Source organism: Entelurus aequoreus, linkage group LG24 (genome assembly GCF_033978785.1).
Source record: "Entelurus aequoreus isolate RoL-2023_Sb linkage group LG24, RoL_Eaeq_v1.1, whole genome shotgun sequence".
Lineage (NCBI taxonomy): Eukaryota > Metazoa > Chordata > Actinopteri > Syngnathiformes > Syngnathidae > Entelurus > Entelurus aequoreus.
Genome location: NC_084754.1, coordinates 9,547,640 through 9,567,046, shown reverse-complemented (window position 1 = coordinate 9,567,046; position 19,407 = coordinate 9,547,640). Strand labels below are relative to the sequence as shown.

At 38.8% G+C, this 19,407-nt stretch overlaps 1 protein-coding gene and 2 long non-coding RNA genes across 4 annotated transcripts in view; 2 read left to right on the top strand and 1 right to left on the bottom strand.

The window, feature by feature from the left end:
- LOC133641852 (uncharacterized) overlaps nt 1-447 on the top strand; it is a 10,404-nt gene extending 9,957 nt beyond the window's left edge. Inside the window, exon 3 of the long non-coding RNA XR_009824345.1 lies at nt 331-447. This is a non-coding gene — a long non-coding RNA (uncharacterized LOC133641852). The remainder of the gene's footprint in view (nt 1-330) is intronic.
- The window catches only part of dyrk4 (dual-specificity tyrosine-(Y)-phosphorylation regulated kinase 4), a 25,815-nt gene extending 6,408 nt beyond the window's left edge, over nt 1-19,407 (bottom strand). The window contains exons 1-9 of one of the 2 annotated variants that reach the window (XM_062035923.1): nt 19,025-19,407; nt 13,139-13,216; nt 6,659-6,811; nt 6,353-6,494; nt 6,026-6,189; nt 2,618-2,754; nt 2,302-2,442; nt 292-430; nt 10-91 (exon numbers count right to left, since the gene is read on the bottom strand). In XM_062035923.1, coding sequence (XP_061891907.1) covers nt 10-91; nt 292-430; nt 2,302-2,442; nt 2,618-2,754; nt 6,026-6,189; nt 6,353-6,494; nt 6,659-6,811; nt 13,139-13,216; nt 19,025-19,045 — 1,057 coding nt within the window. In that variant the 5' untranslated portion in view covers nt 19,046-19,407. The remainder of the gene's footprint in view (nt 1-9; nt 92-291; nt 431-2,301; nt 2,443-2,617; nt 2,755-6,025; nt 6,190-6,352; nt 6,495-6,658; nt 6,812-13,138; nt 13,217-19,024) is intronic. The other variant, XM_062035922.1, reaches the window with a different exon arrangement.
- Nucleotides 476-16,545, top strand: LOC133641851 (uncharacterized). The gene is made up of 6 exons (XR_009824344.1): nt 476-598; nt 1,524-1,594; nt 1,895-2,028; nt 2,674-2,817; nt 6,675-6,817; nt 15,950-16,545. It is a non-coding gene; the product is annotated as an uncharacterized LOC133641851 (long non-coding RNA).

Sequence of the window (19,407 nt, the reverse complement as noted above, 5' to 3'; positions counted from 1 at the left end):
TGCTCTCACCTCTCTGTTGCTCGTAACAACTGGATCCAAAATCCACCACCTTGATGTTTCCTGGTCCTTTCTGAGACAAAAGGATGTTTTCCTGTTAAAGGAAGAAAAGTACATATGTTTATTTTGCACCATCCTCTTGTAATACCATAATGCTCCACAAGATGGCTCCCGCTATTGTTGAAGTCAATGAAAAAAATTGGTAGACAAATTCATGTCTAATGCATAGTATGTTGTTTTTTGTTATTATATTGTTACTACAGTGTCATAGAAGAGTTATCTGCTTATCAATACCGGCTTGAGGTCGCAGTGAATGATCTTCTCTCTGTGCAGCATCTGCAGGCACCTGAGGAGAGCGTGGGTGAAGCGACGGATGAGAGCCACACTGAAGCCCTGGAAGTTGTTTTTTTTGATGAGCTCGTATAAGTTGACCCTGACGAGAGAAATGACAATGTTTTTCTTCTTCGTACCCTTATAGCCACTTCACATTGGAATACAGCTTAATGGGGTTCCCTCCGCTTGGAAATAATACGCGACCAGTGTCCTCCTGCTGTTGTGATGAGCTTGTAACTGGAGCCTTCGCACCGTGAAGCAAGAAGGGGTAAGAGATAGGCCTCTAATCAAGGCCTTAACTAAAGGATTTGGTGACGGTAACGTAAGACAAGGTGGTAGTCCAAGGCGTCCTCTAAAGCTCCTCCGTTTAAAGGCACACAAAAAACGTATCCCCTCCCTCTGATAGATAGCAGCATAGCGAGGTCGAACGAACACTGCTGATGACTTAACCCATGACGCTCTGAAGTGTGAAGTGCAAAAACATGACTAAAATCCACTGAGATGTAGGGATGGACACCTTTCACATTTGAATCCATATGGCACTAATAACCGGTAATTGGGAATTATTCAGCGGCATACATTTTCGGTACTTATGTGTGTGTTCAAATGTGTTCATTAATGTTGTGGTATAAAGAAATGATAGTGTTTTATTTAATATTGAACACTGAGCTGCACTGTACAGTCGTTATCTTGTTATTTCTTACACTTTTTTTGTATAGTAGACTTTGCTTGCAGTTGCAATTCCATGACGTTTGCAGAAGATGACAGTAGTGCCTTAGCCAGGAAGTAGTCTTTGCCATTAAGTTGAACGTGCCAATGTATTCTTTTGTTGAGTCCGACAAAGTGTTTATACTGTTAAGTATTGTACTTATTGCACTCCAGCCGTTTGATTGTAACGTGCATCTTAGTTGTAGTTTTCATTACCAATTTTGGAGGTGTTAAAATCGATGGGTAAAATTGTTAATGCTAATCTTTAGTATGTCTATGGCGAGTCCATGTAAATTAGCATCATGCTAGCGCATTTTGAAAAGTGGAGCCTTACTGTACTTTTGAGTGGCTTTCATGTAAAATTTTCACATCATCTAAAGGCAGTTTGGCAGAATCTGCTGTGAGTGCTTGACTGCTTGTTTCCCAGCCAAATGCTTGAGCTGATGCTCAGTTTCCTTCTTCTTCTTCTCCTTTTTACCTTTCAGATTTGCTTTTATCCTACGAACCCTGGCAGACCCTGAGAACCTCCAGCACTCGTCTACTAATTATTTAAAAAGTTAGGACAATCTTTCCACTAATATGCCCACCATCTATGGAACAGCTTGCCATAGGACCTTAGGGCTGCAGAGAATGTTCATGTTTTTAAGAACATGCTTTTTTATTTGTTTTTTACATAATATTCATTAATTGAAGTCATCCATAATTTACTTTTTATTTTTTATTTATATTTATTTATTTTATATTTACCGTTATATATATATATATTTGCTTATAATAAGTTTGACTCTTGCTTTATACTTTATTTTTAATCATAGTTCTGACTATTTGTACACGTTTTAATATTTTTACTTTCCAGCATTCCTCAGAGGGAGCCCTCTGCATCAGGAATTATATGTGGGGGTCCTTTGTGTCAGCATCCTGTTGGCAGTGGTCTAGTGACCTCCCGGTGTAGACGGCTCCTGTGATAGTGTTCCTTCACCTGGCCCCTTGGTGTGTATATGACTGATGATGGGGGAGGTGGGTCATAGGGGCATTGTTTTTTAATCTGTAAAGCACTTTGTTTTGCATTTCTTTTATGTATGAAAAGTGCTTCATAAATACAGTTTGATTTGATCGGTACCGTGTAGTATCGACGGACTTCGGTCAATACCTATAAAAGTACCACATTTGGTGCCCATCCCTATAAAGATGCCCCTTTAGGATCAACATAATTGCACCAATGTCTTCTATGTTAAAGAGCAACGTGAGCATGCATGCACCTACCCGAGAAGCTCAAAGGAGATGCAGAGGTGATTTCGGAAGTAGAAGTACTCCTTCATGTGTATGACGTTGTGAAGGTTGTCTTTGTCTTTCCTCTTTATCACGTCGAGGATTTTCAGCTCAACCAGAGCTTGGTGATGAAACCTAACGAGCAAATGTTCTGTTAACCATAAATTCAGACTCACAATGTATAATACTGTCACACTTGTGTTGGATGAGAACTTGTCATCCTGTGACAGCTTTTACACCTTTGATGTGACATACAGTATTTCCTAATATGTCCTCTTTTAGTAAAATTATACATTTTCCTAATATGTACCTCTTTTTGTTACGTATCATTTTGACTGCTACAAGTTCGTTGTTCTTGTGGTCCAGGCATTTGAGCACCTGCCCGAAGGAGCCCTTTCCAATCACCTCCAGCACTTCAAATCTGTAGGCAATGTGGTCGTGCAGCACCTGGAACAAAGCAAAGAAAAGAACCGTGCAAGTTTCTGCTGACCTGGACAATAATATTAAGAGGTAAAACTCACACAAGCATGTGTTCATTAATGCAGTATTTTTTTTAACTAGTGTGCCATGAGATACAGTCTGGTGTGCCGTGGGAGATTATCTAATTTCACCTATTTGGGTTAAAAATATTTTTTGCAACCAGTAATTATAGTCTGCAAATTATGTGTTGTTGTTGAGTGTCTGTGCTGTCTAGAGCTCGGCAGAGTAACCGTGTAATACTCTTCCATATCAGTAGGTGGCGGCCGGTAGCTAATTGCTTTGTAGATGTCGAAAGCAGCGGGAGGCAGCGTGCAGGTAAAAATGTGTCTAATGCTTAAACCAAAAATAAACAAAAGGTGAGTGCCCTTAAGAAAAAACATTGAAGCTTAGGGAAGGCTATGCAGAACGAAACTAAAACTGAACTGGCTACAAAGTGAACAAAAACAGAATGCTGGACGACAGCAAAGACTTACAGTAGAGCAAAGACGGCGTCCGCAATGTACATCCGAACATGACTTGACAATCAACAATGTACCCACAAAGAAGGATAGCAACAACTGAAATAGTCTTGATTGCTAAAACAAAGTAGATGTGGGAAATATCGCTCAAAGGAAGACATGAAACTGCTACAGAAAAATACCAAAAAAAGAGAAAAAGCTACCAAAATAGGAGAGCAAGACAAGAACTAAAACACTACACACAGGAAAACAGCAAAAAACTCAATATAAGTCAGGGCGTGATGTGACAGGTGGTGACAGCACACCTACTTTGAGACAAGAGCTATAGTGATGCATGCTTGGTTATGCTTTAAATTCACATCCAACAATTGCAACAACTTTTTATTGTCAACTGAGTTTCGTTTTTTAATGATTTCTGCTGGTGGTGTGCCTCCGGATTTTTTCAACGCAAAAAATGTACCTTGGCTCAAAAAAGGTTGAAAAACACTGCATTAATGTAATGTTTGATTGCATCCAGTTAGTGCAATTGAATACATACACTATATGGGACACGCCTCTCAGAACCTACTATATTAATCAATCAAGGATTGGCTGGACAGGGATTTTCAATGGGTCTCACCCTGGGACTTTATGGACCAGTTTTAAATTAAAACCCCCAAAAAACACATGAAAAATATATTTCAGAAGACAATGTGAAAACGGCATAAAATAAACAATGCTACAAAATTGGGCATTTCACATTTTTCTATGTTGAGCACACAGTGTGTAAGAACAACTAAATGATCAAATATAAATATGTGACAATATATCAAAACACCAAGTCTTGCTGTGCCTATACAATTTAAAAAATATAAACTATGAAATTGATTTTTTCTTTGTTTTATTATCCATATTGCAGCATTGACATGTCATGTTATTCTCGTTATCGATAAACGACTATTGCAAATAATATTGCATCGTGTGATACCTTGAGAGTCCCAGCCTTGTTACTTATAGTTAATAATAGTAAATAACTATGTATACAGTAACTGCAAATTAAAAAGGCCCACACGTCACGACACAACAGGGGTCCTCAATTACATTTGTCCAAGGGCCAGAATTATATTTGTGGATGGGCTCATGAGCTTATTTCGTTTGAAGCCGAAATATTCCCACACCAGACATTTGACTTCGCAATCATCTTTCTGTGCATCCTGCGCGTGTAATCTAGTGGTCCCGCCTCTGCCCACGCAGACAAAGATTGTGGATGACTAACAAGAGGATGCACTAAGTCAGGGGTGTCAAACTCATTTTAGATCGGGGGCCACATGGAGAAAAATCTACTCCCTAGTGGGCCGGACTGGTAAAATCACGGCACGATAATTTAAAAATAAAGACACCTTCAGATTGTTTTCTTTGTTTAAACATAAAACAAGCACATTCTGAAAATGTACAAATCATAATGTTGTTGTTGTTTTTTTACACTTACATGTTGCGGTTAATAGTATTCTATCTTTATTTGTCGTTACTTATACTTTCTGAACAAATTATGTGATAATGTTCATCAGTCAACTCATTGGTGTTAATTTTTAATCTATCAAGATAAAAAAAAAACATCAAAATCAAATTACAGGATGTTATCAATGTAGTTTGCTCATTTTCCTCGACTGGTCTACTAAAATAATGTGGTTTATTTTTTTTTAACATATGTAGCATAATCTATAAAGATACAAATAATTGCTACTGTGGCATCTAGTGGACACATTTAGAACAGCAGTTTCTTTCATTCAAAAATTTCGGCTCATTTTTATACTTAGCAAACTTATCCCGCGGGCCGGATAAAACCTGTCCGTACGTTTGACACCCCTGCACTAAGTTTATTTTATTCTGCTATGCAATGAGGTTGCTGCGAGCGACGCACAGAGAGAACCCTCTTGCAACCTAAAAGCGCAGACACAGAGAAAATGAAGACACACGAACATTGCAACCTATCAATGACAGTAAAGTTATCAAGTTCATTTTCATTTATTGTTCGATTAACGTATTTTTCGGAGTATAAGTCGCACCGGAGTATAAAGCGCACCGGCCGAAAATGCATAATAAAGAAGGAAAAAAACATATATAAGTCGCACTGGAGTATAAGTCGCATTTTTTGGGGAAATTTATTTGATAAAACCCAACACCAAGAATAGACATTTGAAAGGCAATTTAAAATAAATAAAGAATAGTGAACAACAGGCTGAATAAGTGTACGTTATATGATGCATAAATAACCAACTGAGAACGTGCCTGGTATGTTAACGTAACATATTATGGTAAGAGTCATTCAAATAACTATAACATATAGAACATGCTATACGTTTACCAAACAATCTGTCACTCCTAATCGCTAAATCCCATGAAATCTTATACGTCTAGTCTCTTACGTGAATGAGCTAAATAATATTATTTGATATTTTACGGTAATGTGTTAATAATTTCACACATGAGTCGCTTCTGAATATAAGTCGCACCCCCGGCCAAACTATGAAAAAAACTGCGACTTATAGTCCGGAAAATACGGTAATTGATTTATTGACTATTGGCCCAAGCCTATATGTATGTTCCTGCCTTTTACATCAGTGGTATTGAAGTAGGGCCTGTGTCTCCAACCTAACAACGGCAGTTTTGTGTTGATGTTGTTTTGTAACACTGATCACGACCCACCAGTTGAGAATACCAGGCATAGATCAAAGAGTGAAATGTTCAGATGGACATTTACTGGGACAAAGAGACATTTAGACAGTATCAGGACACTTTACCCTGATGTAGCTGCCATGGTCGTCATCATAGCCACCGTTCTGTGGTGCCGCCTGGGAAGCCTCGATCTTCTGACAGCCCAGACCCAGGAACCAGATCTCGGCGTAGTCCGTGATCTCATCCTTCTCAAACTCAGTCAGACGATCTTGGAAGTTGTTGAGAGCGACTGTTAGCGAGGTGGAAGAAGAAGCAGAGGAGGAGGACCAAATGAGTCATGTCGTCATATTGATCAGCCCGCCAAAAGCAGAGGAGTGTGAACAAGCACGCTGATGCCAACATGTTATTTTCAACCATCAGCTCAATGATATTTTGAGGTATTTCATTCCTACCTGTGGGAGACAAGGGTAGTCTGTGTCCCTCGTGCGACTTTTCTTTATCTGACTTGTTGCTGAAGATACTGTTGCGTGACATTTTATCCATGGCTGCTCCGAACCGCATAGTGAATTGCTGAGTGGGCTTCGGCCTCCCAACCTGTTCATAGACACATTCATCTGTGTGTCATCTCCCGCGTCCACGCTCGGCTATTACATGCATATCGATGACTACACACAGGGACTGTCAAGATGCAATCCTACACGCTATCTAAATCGGTTCCTGACTAACATGGTCAACAGCAGAATTTAAGTCATGCTTACTGTGTTTGTCTGATAGTGGTTCTGGACCCCCTTGTTGACAATTTGGGGCAGGGTGTTGTCGGTCTGCTGCTGCTGGTTCTTGGCATTGCTGACTACCACCTGGACCACTGGAGGCTCCAGCTGAGGCAAAGTCCCTCCTCCTGGGCCAAACTTCTGCAAGTAAGAAGAACAGGTTTAATTACTGATATCCTTACTTTTACAGTCCTGTTATGCAAATCAAAATGTCCAGTACAGAGGACGCCTGCTCTTAGGAAGACATAAATAGGATGAAATGCAAAATAAATTAAATACAGAGAAAGAAGTATAACGGGGAGACATCATAGTAATACTTTTCCATAGTTAACAGGCCCCTATTATGGAACATTTACTATTATTTATTTCATTAACATTGAAACTATAAACTATAGATGTGTACCTTTCACATTTTAACCGATACAGTGCCAATTCCAGGTACCTGGGAATTGGTGTCGGTACTACATTTGTGTGTTCTTGTGGAAAATAAATCTTAATGTGTTGAACACATTGTGTTTGATAATTAAATGTCAACTTGGTATTTAACGCGGAGCTGATTATGATAACTGTGCTGTCCAGTTGTTACATCTTGTGTTCTTACACTTGTGAGTCTCATTTACAAATACCATAATTTCCGGGCAATAAGCCGCAATTTTTCGCCATTCTAGATTTTTTTTACATACAGTATATTGGCCACACAAGTCTATAAGTCGCAGGCAGAGGTGGGTAGAGTAGCCAGAAATTGTAATCAAGTAAGAGTACTGTTACTTTAGAGATGTATTACTCAAGTAAAAGTAAGGAGTAGTCACCCAAATATTTACTTGAGTAAAAGTAAAAAGTATGTTGTGAAAAAACTACTCAAGTACTGAGTAACTGATGAGTAACCTGTTCGTTTAATGACGGCGGCAACAAATAATGCACAAAAACATAAAAATAGCAATGAGCAAATTCAGAGCCAGGAATATCTCTTAAACAACTAAAACAATAATATATATTAAATAATAATACATTGACATAAAAAAAATTAAGGCAAATTGAGCCACTCTAACTTAACAGCACCATAGGCTCAGTAGGCAGAGATTACAAAGGAAAATAACAAGTTAGCCTTTACGCAAACCATAAACTGATAGGTGTGGGCTGCACGATGCACCTGAGAACACACTGCACTTCTGACTGGTGTTTCTATGCATGCGTGAGTGTGTGTGCGACTGTGCGTGTGAATGTGTGTGTGTCTCTGTCTGTCTATGAGGCTGCAGTGCGTTAATAAATGTCCCCACACGATGTACATTTGACAGTGATTCATAGTAGGGAAGCTAACATCAGCCTACGGTGACAACCAAAATATCTACTAACGTTACTTACCGCGATGTGCTTCCTCAAATTTGATGTTGAGTTCATGTAAGCTTTAGCTTGTTAATCATGTGACCGCCTGGCTCTGTTTGATTGGTGAAACGGAGTCAAACGTCACCAGTGACTGCATTTGATTGGTGAAACGGAGTCAAATGTCACCAGTGACTGTATTTTGAATTGGTGAAACGCAGGCATGCGATAGATTCTACTTTGAAGGTCTGTCTGACAAACCAAAACAAACAAAGCGTGCATTAACAGATTGATAAAAATCAGTAGCGAGTAGCGAGCTGAATGTAGATAAATGGAGCGGAGTAAAAGTAGCGTTTCTTCTCTATAAATATACTCAAGTAAAAGTAAAAGTATGTTGCATTAAAACTACTCTTAGAAGTACAATTTATCCCAAAAGTTACTCAAGTAGATGTAACGGAGTAAATGTAGCGCGTTACTACCCACCTATGGGCGCAGGCGAACACATTGAAACATGAAATATTTACACAGGCACTTGTGTGTATTTACAAATTCACCAAAAGACAGTGCCTGTAACACAACATACAGTAGCCTTCAGGAGCCCGTTTTTTCTTTTTTCGATGGCTGAGTTTGGGGCTGTGTCGACTGCAGTTCATTGTTTCTTCTCCATGGTGACGTTGAGTCCATAACACGCTAAATGGCTGACTGAATAATTGTGTGAATGCGTTTGATTTAATATGAACAATTTCATTGGTCCACTGTGACAAGGCAAAATTAATTGGCATTACGTGAAGCTTGTATATCAGGAGAAATCGATTAATTATCCACAGCATTGTATAAAGCGTAGGGTTGAAAGCATGGGGAAATAAGTAGACTGGAAATTGCGGTATGCATTCATTTCAGTTTGTCCTAGGTATGTTGCCATAGTCAGGAAGGAGTCTTTGCCATGAAGTTGAATGTACCAGTCTTGTCTTTTGTTGAGTCCAACAAAGTGTTGATACTGTAAGTATTGTACTTATTACACACCAGCTGTTTGATTATAACGTGAATCTTAGTTGTTGTTTTCTTTACCTAATTTGGAGGTGTTGAAATCGCTTTGTATAAATTGCTAATGCTAATCAGTAGCATGTATATGGCAAATTTAACTAGCTTGAAAAGTTGAGCCTTACTTTAAAGCGATTTCTATCAGGCATGTTTGCTTTGCTGGCATGGGAAATCGTAACATTAGTCAGAGGCAGTTTGCCATAAATAGGCCTGTTTGGCCGCCAAGTGCTTGAGCCAATGCAGAGTCTTCAACTGGATGCATCAAAGGTATGGAACATTGTTACTGCTTGATTTAAAGTGATTCCATACCTATAAAAAGGTAGAATTTGGTACCCAAAGCTACCACTGACACACAAAATTCCATCATCAAACTAGATTTTCAATCGATCGCAACTGGACTGTTTGGTTTGTCTTCGAAGACGTTTCGCCGCTCATTCGAGTAGGATAGTCAGATAGTCAGACGAGCTCTGACCAATCTAAGTCTGTCATCAGTTCGTCATCAGTTCATCATCAGTCATCAGTTCGTGCTCATAGACTTAGATTGGTCAGATCTAGTCTGACTCGATCTGACCAATCATAGTCTATGAGCATGAACTGATGAAGCCTACTCGGATGAGAGGTGAAACGTCTTCTAAGACAAACCAAGTTGTGATCGATCAAATGCCCTGAGATGACAATGACCTGGATAAATAAGAACATTCATAGACAAACTAGATTTTACATTATTTTGGGAAATAGTCTGATATGGGCCCCTGAAAAAGGGTTTTTGAAGGAGTTTTTCAATGTGAGGAGCAACTCATTCTTCAAACACAAAAGAATCATGAGAGTGGGTCAGTGAGTGTGACCCATCAATGAACGATATCCTTTTCACGCTGTCCTTACACACTTGTCACAACCCCTTTCATCGTCTATTTGATGGGATGATCACTTTTTAGTTTGTGGCTCAGGTGATCACAACCCCCAGCAGGGAGCGGCTGGAGTTACAGGGGTTAACGGGGCCAAGTCCTCGGTCCTGGCTAGGCCGGGTCCTGGTGTTGTGTCTCTGTGGGGGGGCGGAGAAGAGCAGTAACTTGCTCATCTCTGGCTGCCATCGAGCATACTCTAGGAGCTTGATGGGTAAAATTAAACCGCTCTCCAAAGCCATGTTCTCTGGGAAGAATTGGATATTTAAAAAGGTGTCTATCTGTGTCAGGGAGGAATTACGGTACATATTTAGGACATGCCTTCACTTTGTTAGCCGCCATTCCCAAAATATAAAGTAATAGAGACAACACTGTCCTTACAGCTCACACGAATAACCTTATTACAGATTAGCTACAAAAGCTTTCCCGTCTATACAATAAATGTAATTTTTGCATCTCACGTGTGTTGCCCTGCTGCTGTAATGCCAACTTGTTTATGATGCACAGAGATAGAGCTAAATATAGATGGTGGGACCTCAGCAGGCAAAGGGAATAAATACAGCTGTATGCCTGTAAATAACTGCAAGGCATGCGGCATCCATAAGGAGCTCCAATCTCCTATCAAACTCCATGTAGTGCATTATTATATGCAGCAACCTTCCATTGGAATTACTGGGACTTTATGAGTACTATCCAAGATCCATGCATCCCATTTCTTCTGCTAACTTTGGGCTGGCTATTAGTCACTTACAAAGCACATAAAGAGACAGACAGTCACATTCACACCGTCAAAAAACTGAACCTGTCTGCACACATGTCAAGCGAGTCAAGCACTTATCAGTTCATGAGTAACACGTTAACGGTAATTAAATATGGTAACTTCGTTGATAATGGCTCATTTAAATATTCTATAAATCAACACATATTCTATGTTTTCAATAAAATAGTATTTATATTCATTTAGTTTTTTCTTGTCCTTAAGTTGACCGTAAATAATTAATAGTGGCAACGTTTTTAATTATTGGATTTTTTTTCTCTAATAAACTTTACATGCTAAAATACCTTAAAGGGCACCTACTGTATGATGAATTCAGTCTTATAAATGTTGTTACAATGTTGGATACTCGTGTTAAAAAGTGCCAAAGCGTCAAATCAGAGGGGTTCATGCATTTGGGCGTGAGCGATGCCTCTGTTCACCGGGTTTTGCAGTCTGGCTACGTTGTGACGTCACAGCGAGGTGGACGAAATTAATTGGACATTAGGTCAAGCTCTAACCCAGAGGCTTCAGGCTATGAGAAAACACAAGAGAAGATAGGATAAAGTATTATTTTCATCCAATCTTAACATATCCATAATAGCTTTTAATGTGCAAAATGCAGCGACGTAAATGCTCCAAAAAGTAGCCTTTTTTATGCACTCACTGAATCGATAGGAGAGTGTGCAGGTGTACCTAATGTTGTGACCGAGTGAATCTATAAATTGTTTATGAAGTTTATTTTCGACGGTGTTTGGAAAAAAATAATGGTGATAACTTCTATATATACATTTAAACTACATTTTCAAGGGATACATTATGATACTTTGGTGGGGCGTAGTTTCATTTGCAATCTGGGAATGCCTCCACAAATGAACATCTTGCAGACAATCTCAAAAAACAGGTTAAAAAAATGACTGTGGAACAAAATCTACGCACAACTCTTTTAAGTGTAGATTAAAATCATCATAGGTCCACTTCTTCAACATAAAACACCTTTGAAATGAGGTAAGACCTCTGACCTCACATATGTCCTTATAGCTGAAAAGATAAACAAAATATTAACAGACACACTCCAAAATATTGCAGTCTTTACGTGGAATCGAGTCCTAAACAAAGAATCCTACGTGTTGGTGAATCAGTCTTGTTGTGTTATTAATACCCTGCGCGACTCCAACTGTATTTGTAACGTGTATTTATTACAAAACATGCCTGTGTTACACTGCTCTCTGTCAGGTTTGTCACTGACAGTTTAGTTATGTTTAGTTTTTTCCTCTGTTTGTTTTTATTTCCTGTCAGCGCTCTTATTTTGGTTCAGTTTCCTGCTCGTCTCCCTGAGCGCTGTTTCCCCTCAGCAGGGGCTGATTGGCTCCTGGCCACACCTGGTGTCAATCAGCCAGCTGCTATTTAGACCTGCTTTGCCCTCCAGTCAGTGCTGGAGTATTGTCGTTGTAGCTGTAGCTACTACTTGTATGCTGAGAGCTGTCTTCTAGTTCCTGGTATCCTGTTTCCTGTCTCCTAGTTCCTGGTTTGTGTTTTACTTTTATTTTGGACATTAAATGATGTTTTCCTGCACCAAGCCTGCCGTCTCTGCATCTTGGGGTTCGTCACCAACACTTCGTGACACTCTCGACTCTAGAGACAGTCCTGGCTAGTTTTACGCCCTGTGCGATCCCTACCTTGGTAACCCCGCCCCAGCAAATTGTATTATATTATCTATGATCTCTGTAATATTTTATCGTTCATAGTCTTAAATCTAAAAAGGTTAAAAGTATGAAAATGTAAACACACATGTAAATCGCACAAATCCTACTCCACACACATACTAATGAATCACATCAAATCAATAGAAGTACAGGTGTAAAGTACAATCTAAAACCTGACAACTTTTTATTCATCTTTAATGCACAATCACCAATTACATAATCTTATGAAATCTGTTGTGCAATTGCATGATTGATGTTGATGATGGCAAGTCCAGAGATATTCTGCTGTGACATAGTGAACTTCAAGTACGTTTTAATAAGCTTTAAAATGGTGTCCATGATGAACTCCAAACAAATCTGTTCATGCAGCTACGTGATGTAGTATCTCACCTGCGATCACAGATTCTATCGATCCCCCGCCTGGCCGCCTCCTGCCCCTTGCCTTTTCTGCCTTTTGTTTGTTATTTTGTAGGGTGCCCTCTCATGGATTGCACCTTGGCTTGTTGCCAACATTGTCCATTGCAAAATCCGCCTATGCTTGTCTCCCACCAATATGTCATTCTCCCCTAGCTCTGTTGCCCCTCTATGACTCCATCACCGGTTAGGTCTGTAGTTATTTGCTAACTAACACAGTTACACTACAAGTCTCTGCTTACTTTATTGAGTATGGCTGCAAAATAAGCCACCGTGGAGCCAAAGAAAGTCCACATCGTGTTCAAGCAAGTTGCAGAGGTTAGAATCTGACCTGTAAGCAGGATCGGTTTGTCCCAAGACGACTGCCCTCTGCTGGCTGTCTGTGGGGAAAGGCTTCCGGGCGTGACGTCTGTGGAAGGAATAACAACGTTGAAAGCGTTCGACTGACCAGGAACTTCAGGGTTCATGGTTTAAATCCAGCTTTTGCCATTCTCAGCATTCTTGGGCAAGACACTTCACCCACCTTACTCCCAGAATAGTGTAAATGCACAATTTACTGGTAATAATGAGTTTCTAGACCTCCACCCCAGATCCCACCTCACTCCTACCCACTTCTCCAAAGTGGGCTGGCTCAGGGTGGATGACAGAGTAAAACAACTTGCACTGAGCCTAGTCTATAAAATCCGCTACACCTCCCTGAAGTACATGTCAAACTACTTCCTTAATGTAAATGACCGCCATAACCACAACACTAACCACATTAAACCCAGATTCCGAACTAACAAAGGTCTTAACTCATTCTCTTTCTATGCCACATCAATGTGGAATGCGCTCCCAACAGGTATAAAAGAAAGGGCATCTCTATCCTCCTTCAAAACCGCAATAAAAGTTCACCTCCAGGCAACTACAACCCTAAACTAACACCTTCCCTGGATTGCTAATAATCAAATGTAAACAATCAAATGCAGATACTTTTTCTTATGCCTTCTGACCCCTCTCTCTCTCTCTCTCTCTCTCTCTCTCTCTCTCTCTCTCTCTCTCTCTCTCTCTCTCTCTCTCTCTCTCTCTCTCTCTCTCTCTCTCTCTCTCTCTCTCTCTCTCTCTCTCTCTCTCTCTCTCTCTCTCTCTCTCTCTCTCTCTCTCTCTCTATGTCCACGACTTGCTGTCCATATCCTACCAAGTCAGACCTACACTGTTCCAATATCCATTTCTCTGTTCTCAATTGTTGATGACTGATAATAACAACCAAACCTAACCCCCCCTTGCCCCCCCACACCCCGGATTGTAAATAATGTAAATAATTCAATGTGATTATCTTGTGTGATGACTGTATTATGATGATAATATATATCTGATAGTATATATCTGTATCATGAATCAATTTAAGTGGACCCCGACTTAAACAAGTTGAAAAACTTATTCGGGTGTTACCATTTAGTGGTCAATTGTACGGAATATGTACTTCACTGTGCAACCTACTAATAAAAGTCTCAATCAATCAATCAAACTCAATAGAAAGTGCTTTGAGTCACTTCAAAAAAATATAATTCACTTCTTTTTACTCACTGAACGGCTATATCTACTGTTGCATTTATGTTTCCCTTTGTTTTGACGCCACATTTATCGTCATATTTGGGAACGCTTTAACATTAAGACACGTGGAAATTGTTCTTCTCCCGCACACAAACACACACTGCAGCATAGCTGCAGCCACGCTACTAAAAATAATGCACCGAGATCTAAAAATACATCACTTCCGTAAAAACCCAGCAACAACCCATCTCTCGTATGCTCTTTTCCCTCCCGGTCCGCCGTCTCTGCACTCTGCACATGTGCTAATCTATGTGCTTGCCAACGGACGTACACGTGGACGTGTTCAAGAGAAGCAACTGTGCTCACAAGCAATGGAGTTCGCACTAGACTAGAGCTATTTTAGGAGGAATCGTTAAGCTTTGTCACCAATCCAGCTCGCACGTGCCTTTTTAATCAGTGGGCCAGCCTTTGTTGGGCTCCATATGGCTGAAATAAAGCTTAACCTCATTTGAAAACGCTACATACTGATCACTCTACCTGCGCAGGGATGGGCGACGCAGACGAGGCCGAATGGCACACATATGATAACAATAATCTGGAGCTTTTCCTCAGATTGTGAGGCAAACGTAACAGCAAATTAGCACAGACTAAAAGGGGATCAATGGTAAAAAGGGTTGGTGGGGCGAGGAATCTTCAGTGTTGTAATCTGTAGCTCAGGGGAATGTGTGTCACTGTGGCAGGCTGACTTCCTAGACCTCACCTGGACTGATGATGGGAAAACTGTATGACATCATCATGTGTACCCATGTGGCAAAGATGCCAAGTACTGAGGACAGGGGAGTCCAAACATGAACAGAAAGATTCAATCCAATGTACAGTCAAACACATTTATAAACCACCTCTCGTATAGTTTTTTTCAGAAACTTGAAAATTTAAACAACTATTTTTGTAAACGTAACAAAAAAAAAAATATTGTGCATGGCCTCCTTATAACACCTTGCAAAACATTAAAAAAATAAAAATAAAATATATATACATTTTTTAGGCCATTTCTGTGCTTACACGCTGCGTGTATACCTGTATATGTTATACATGAGCAACCTAGAGGAGCCTGTAGCCTGTTTTGAAAATGTTTTGTTTTCATTTTTATACAAAATATTTTATATTGCAAGAATTGATTTGACTGGAGAATCGTGTTCAATCGGGAATCAATTGTGAATCGAATCGTCGCCCCAATAATCGAAATCGAAAGGAGAGTTGTTGGACCAAACCTGCTAATTTAGGGTATTTACACTGGGAGGTGCTATGATAAACTTTTATTTTTGCTTCAGTGTGGCTCTAAATCTTCTTAGTATGTTTTGATGCAGACTATCTTTAATTTTAGTGGCCTAATAAAAACACACTGTGAGTCACAAATGGTCCCAATTGCGAACTAATAATAATAATTTAGTGTGATATTTGTAATATTTGTCAAATAGTACTTTTTTTCCCTCTTTTTTTTCCCCGCTTGCCTGGCTCATCAGTGTCTGTTCGTTTACTTTGCACGTGTTGCAACATGATGCTCTGCACGTGCCGTAATCGGCTGATTCTACGTTGCCGTGTCTTGTAGGGCAAAAGACCTAAAGTCAACAATGGAGGATCATCCCAGCAGGTGTGCAATTATAAGGGCAGCTTTGACTAATTGTGATCCTCTCTGTACGGTCACTTGGTCACAAGGTTAACACATGGAGCAAAGGTAAGAGTATACAACAAATCAAAAATAGAAATGGACTTTTAATACATGTATTATTATAAAAGTGCCATCTTTGCATTGCAAACGTTTATATTACTATCTTTGTGGAAGAAACATGTAAAGATCAGCTGGAATACTCTGGGAAACTTCTCTGTTATCCAAATATAGACTCACTGGTCACAACATTAGGTACACATGCAGCCCTCCTGCCCTTCATATGACATTTCTTCGCAAATGTATTCCTAGCCCCTTCCTGCTCTGATACTGATGAGACTATAATGGTACATTTTCCCATATGTTCCCAGTGCGGGCTAGAGAAAATCCGATCAAATCCAAGGCAGCAATATGAAGATATGCCAATATATGTTTTAATTAGGTAAATGTGTTATTTTGCACTAAAAATTCAATTTATTTCCAATTAACTTGTTTTAGTATAAAACATGCAGGAAATGTAATCAAATAATAAAAATGGTTTCACACAAATGAAAAAAGTGAACATTTTTTGTAATTGGGGGATCAACATAAACATCTGCCAATTTAACCAGCATCGTTCAAATGGTCACAAAAACCATACTAATAAAAAAATAAAATAGATAAACAAAAAACATACTGACTATACACTGACTATGATAAAAGTTATCTTAAAATGAATGCTCACAGTTCTTCCTTCCTTCCTTTTTTAATTTTTTTTATTGTCATTCAACTTTGAACTTTACAGTACAGATAAACACACAATTTTGTTGCATTAGCTCGTTATAGTGCAGGATAAAAGAGCAATAAGGTGCAGATATAAATACATAGATTACTGTAAAGATATATATATATATATATATATATATATTGCACTTTTGCATATGCATCCACATTTATGGATGTATGTTATATTGTCTTTACATTCCAGAGATTTAATCCGGTTTTGGGGGGGAATTGAGGGGATAATTATGATGCGTTCAAGAGTCTTATGGCCTGAGGGAAGAAGCTGTTACAGAACCTGGAGGTTCTGCTATCTAATAACATATATTTTTAATTAATGTCATTTTTATAGCATGCAGTGGGCCAATAGGCTGCAGACTGAAAATGGCTCCTTGGCCGCACTTTGGACACCACTGCTTAATACAAATGACAAATTAATTCAGTTATAAAGACACAAAGAAAGAAAAAGTAATAAAGAAATAAAGTTCTGGTTACTCTTATTGAAAAACACTTAATCTTATTTGCATTTTCCTATCTGATTTACAGGTGGACTGTCCTGAGGGACGTCAGTATTAAAAAAATGAATGATAAAAATGTACTTTCTAGAGTAGAAACATGTTTCACTCACAGTGGTATACAGAAATAAATAACGGATGCAGATTTTGTGCAATAAAAATGCGAAAAAACTATCTGATTTCGTTCAATACATTTGAAGAAAATGTGGTGTTACAAATGATAAGGCAAATATTTGCGTAATATCTAATAACATATACTTTTAATTAATGTCATTTTTATAGCATGCAGTGGGCCAATAGGCTGCAGACTGAAAATGGCTCCTTGGCCGCACTTTGGACACCACTGCTTAAGACAAATGACAAATAAATGCAATTACAAAGACACATAAAAACACAAAGAAAGAAAGTAATAAAGAAATAAAGTTCTGGTTACTCTTATTGAAAAACACTTAATCTAATTTGCATTTTCCTATCTGATGTACAGGTGGACTGTCCCGAGTGACATCAGCATTAAAAAAATGAATGATAAAAATGCACTTTCTGGAGTAGAAACATGTTTCACTGGTATACAAAAGAAATAATGGATGCAGATTTTGTGCAATAAAAATTATTTAGGTCAATACGTGCTATTTGAAGAAAATGTGGTGTTACAGATGATAAGGCAAATATTTGCGTAATATCTAATAACATATACTTTTATTTAATGTCATTTTTATAGTGGGCCAATAGGCTGCAGACTAAAAATGGCTCCCTGACCGCACTTTGGACACCACTGCTTAATACAAATGACAAATAAATGCAATTATAAAGACACAAAGAAAGAAAGTAATTAAGAAATAAAGTTCTGGTTACTCTTTTTGAAAAACACTTAATCTCATTTGGATTTTCCGATCTGATGTACAGGTGGACTGTCCTGAGTGACATTATTATTTAAAAAATGAATGATAAAAATGTACTTTCTAGAGTAGAAACATGTTTCACTCACAGTGGTATACAGAAAAAATAATGGATGCAGATTTTGTGCAATAAAAATGCAAAACAACTATCTGATTTAGGTCAATACATGCTATTTGAAGAAAATGTGGTGTTACAGATGATAAGGCTAACATTTGCGTAATATTTAATAACATATACTTTTAATTAATGTCATTTTTATAGCATGCAGTGGGCCAATAGGCTGCAGACTGAAAATGGTTCCCTGGCCGCACTTTGGACACCACTGCTTAATACAAATGACAAATAAATGCAATTATAAGGACACAAAGAAAGTAATAAAGAAATAAAGTTCTGGTTACTCTTATTGAAAAACACTTGATCTCATTTGCATTTTCCTATCTAATGTACAGGTGGACTGTCCCGAGTGAAATCATTATTTAAAAAAAATGAATGATATAAATCTAGAGTAGAAACATGTTTCACTAACAATTGTAGGATGCAGATTTTGTGCGATGAAAATGATTTAGGTCAATACATGCTATTTGAAGAAAATGTGGTGTTACAGATGATAAGGCAAATATTTGTGTAGTATCTAATAACATATACTTTTATTTAATGTCATTTTTATAGTGGGCCAATAGGCTGCAGACTAAAAATGGCTCCCTGACCGCACTTTGGACACCACTGCTTAATACAAATGACAAATAAATGCAATTATAAAGACACAAAGAAAGAAAGTAATTAAGAAAACCAAACTCATCAATTCCACTTAAATTATGTAAAAAAAAACAAAAACACGTTTCCTCACCTTATTTATCTCTGGCAGCATGATTATAAAGTGATCGTGACGCGGGAGAGTTGATCAAATCCAAGCAGAAAGACTCATCTTTTCCAAGCGAGTTTTCCCCGACAAGAGACGCGGACTGTGTCCTCCTTTCAGTGACGAAGAAAGTGGAGAGAAAAGCGATCTAACATCGGCTCCAAAAGCAAACACGCCGCAGGTTTGACGTCACGGATGAGGAGATTTGCAAAGTGTCGTAATGACGCGTCGAGAAGGAGGAAGGAGGAAAGGAGGACAGGAGGAAAGGAGCACCTGCTCAGCTTTCTGCCGCGGACAGCTGGGGATGTCCTGATATAGAAGTGGGTCTTTTCTATACCTCCGCTGCTCCGTCCTCCTACCCACACCCACAC